This window comes from Haliotis asinina, chromosome 7 (genome assembly GCF_037392515.1).
Source record: "Haliotis asinina isolate JCU_RB_2024 chromosome 7, JCU_Hal_asi_v2, whole genome shotgun sequence".
NCBI lineage: Eukaryota > Metazoa > Mollusca > Gastropoda > Lepetellida > Haliotidae > Haliotis > Haliotis asinina.
Genome location: NC_090286.1, coordinates 21,534,317 through 21,536,520, shown reverse-complemented (window position 1 = coordinate 21,536,520; position 2,204 = coordinate 21,534,317). Strand labels below are relative to the sequence as shown.

General features: G+C 47.3%; 1 protein-coding gene across 1 annotated transcript; it reads right to left on the bottom strand.

The window, feature by feature from the left end:
- Positions 1–793: 793 nt before the first annotated feature.
- On the bottom strand, positions 794–1,231 carry LOC137291915 (iron-regulated protein FrpA-like). The gene has a single exon (XM_067823474.1). It carries the CDS (start codon positions 1,229–1,231, stop codon positions 794–796), a length of 438 nt encoding a protein of 145 aa, XP_067679575.1.
- Between the last annotated feature and the right edge of the window lie 973 nt (positions 1,232–2,204).

Sequence of the window (2,204 nt, the reverse complement as noted above, 5' to 3'; positions counted from 1 at the left end):
ATAATGCCATCTATAGTGTGAAATATTACAAAATCTTGTGTAAAACTAGTATATAATAAATTACGTAGACTTCAGAGTAAAGTAATAACGGTTGAAAATGGCCGATGCAGTGTGAAATAGGGAAACATAAATATTTTGACTGCACTGCACAAAAGCATAAATAATGCCACCTGCACTGTAAAATACCACGTCATAATTAGTTCCTTTGAATGCAGTGTGACATCTGAAAGCTTGGTTACTGCAGACTGCAATGTAAAATACCACGGCTTCTATACATGTATCTTTGACTGCAGTCAAGTAATAAAACTGAATATCTTTAAAAAAACATTCATTCAATCACCCTTGAGTAAGAATATGATTCTGAATGTTATAGCTTATCTAACTTACGAAGTGAAGACCTTTTTTCATTTCCACTGCATACATATATCGGCGTGAAAACAAGCCACAAGTCGATCGAGGAATCTGTCGAATCTGTCTGTTAACCTGCAAAGTAAACTTTGTCTGAAACTTAAATCTGGATGAAACATTATAAATATGCGATTGTAGATAGTGCTGAGCTTGACTGAAGGAGCTCGTCAAATGGATGGGTATCACGTGAAGGTTGTTGACGTTCAACAACTAAACAACTAAAACAACTGATGTAACCTGGCAGAAGCAGAACATTATCAAAGATTTACATTGCTGTAATGACCAGCATCTCCTCATCCCGCTCCCGCATGTACACTGTCTCATCTCCCTCCCACATGACCACTGTCTCATCTCCCTCCCACATGTACACTGTCTCATTCCCCTCCTACATGTACACTGTCTCATCCCCCTCCCACATGAACACTGTCTCATCCCCCTCCCACATGTACACTGTCTCATCCCCCTCCCACATGTACACTGTCTCATTCCCCTCCCACATGTACACTGTCTCATCTCCCTCCCACATGACCACTGTCTCATCTCCCTCCCACATGTACACTGTCTCATTCCCCTCCCACATGTACACTGTCTCATTCCCCTCCCACATGTACACTGTCTCATCCCCCTCCCACATGTACACTGTCTCATTCCCCTCCCACATGTACACTGTCTCATCTCCCTCCCACATGACCACTGTCTCATCCCCCTCCCACATGTACACTGTCTCATCCCCCTCCCACATGTACACTGTCTCATCCCCCTCCCACATGTACACTGTCTCATCTCCCTCCCACATGACCACTGTCTCATCTCCCTCCCACATGTACACTGTCTCATTCCCCTCCTACATGTACACTGTCTCATCCCCCTCCCACATGTACACTGTCTCATCCCCCTCCCACATGTACACTGTCTCATCTCCCTCCCACATGTACACTGTCTCATTCCCCTCCTACATGTACACTGTCTCATCTCCCTCCTACATGTACACTGTCTCATTCCCCTCCTACATGTACACTGTCTCATTCCCCTCCTACATATACACTGTCTCATCTCCCTCCCACATGTACACTGTTTCATTCCCCTCCCACATGTACACTGTCTCATCCCCCTCCCACATGACCACTGTCTCATCTCCCTCCCACATGTACACTGTCTCATTCCCCTCCCACATGTACACTGTCTCATTCCCCTCCCACATGTACACTGTCTCATCCCCCTCCCACATGTACACTGTCTCATTCCCCTCCCACATGTACACTGTCTCATCCCCCTCCCACATGTACACTGTCTCATCCCCCTCCCACATGTACACTGTCTCATCCCCCTCCCACATGAACACTGTCTCATCTCCCTCCCACATGTACACTGTCTCATCTCCCTCCCACATGTACACTGTCTCATTCCCCTCCCACACGTACACTGTCTCATTCCCCTCCCACATGTACACTGTCTCATTTCCCTCCCACATGTACACTGTCTCATCCCAGTCCCACATGTACACTGTCTCATCTCCCTCCCACATGTACAGTCTCATCTCCCTCCCACATGTACACTGTCTCATTCCCCTCCCACATGTACACTGTCTCATTTCCCTCCCACATGTACACTGTCTCATCCCAGTCCCACATGTACACTGTCTCATCTCCCTCCCACATGTACACTGTCTCATTCCCCTCCCACATGTACACTGTCTCATCCCCCTCCCACATGTACACTGTCTCATCTCCCTCCCACATGTACACTGTCTCATTCCCCTCCCACATGTACACTGTCTCATCCCCCTCCCACATGTA

What these genes read in the sequence shown, in the direction of transcription:
- LOC137291915 (XM_067823474.1), bottom strand. Translation starts at nt 1,231, where the DNA reads ATGTGGGAGGGAGATGAGACAGTGGTCATGTGGGAGGGAGATGAGACA.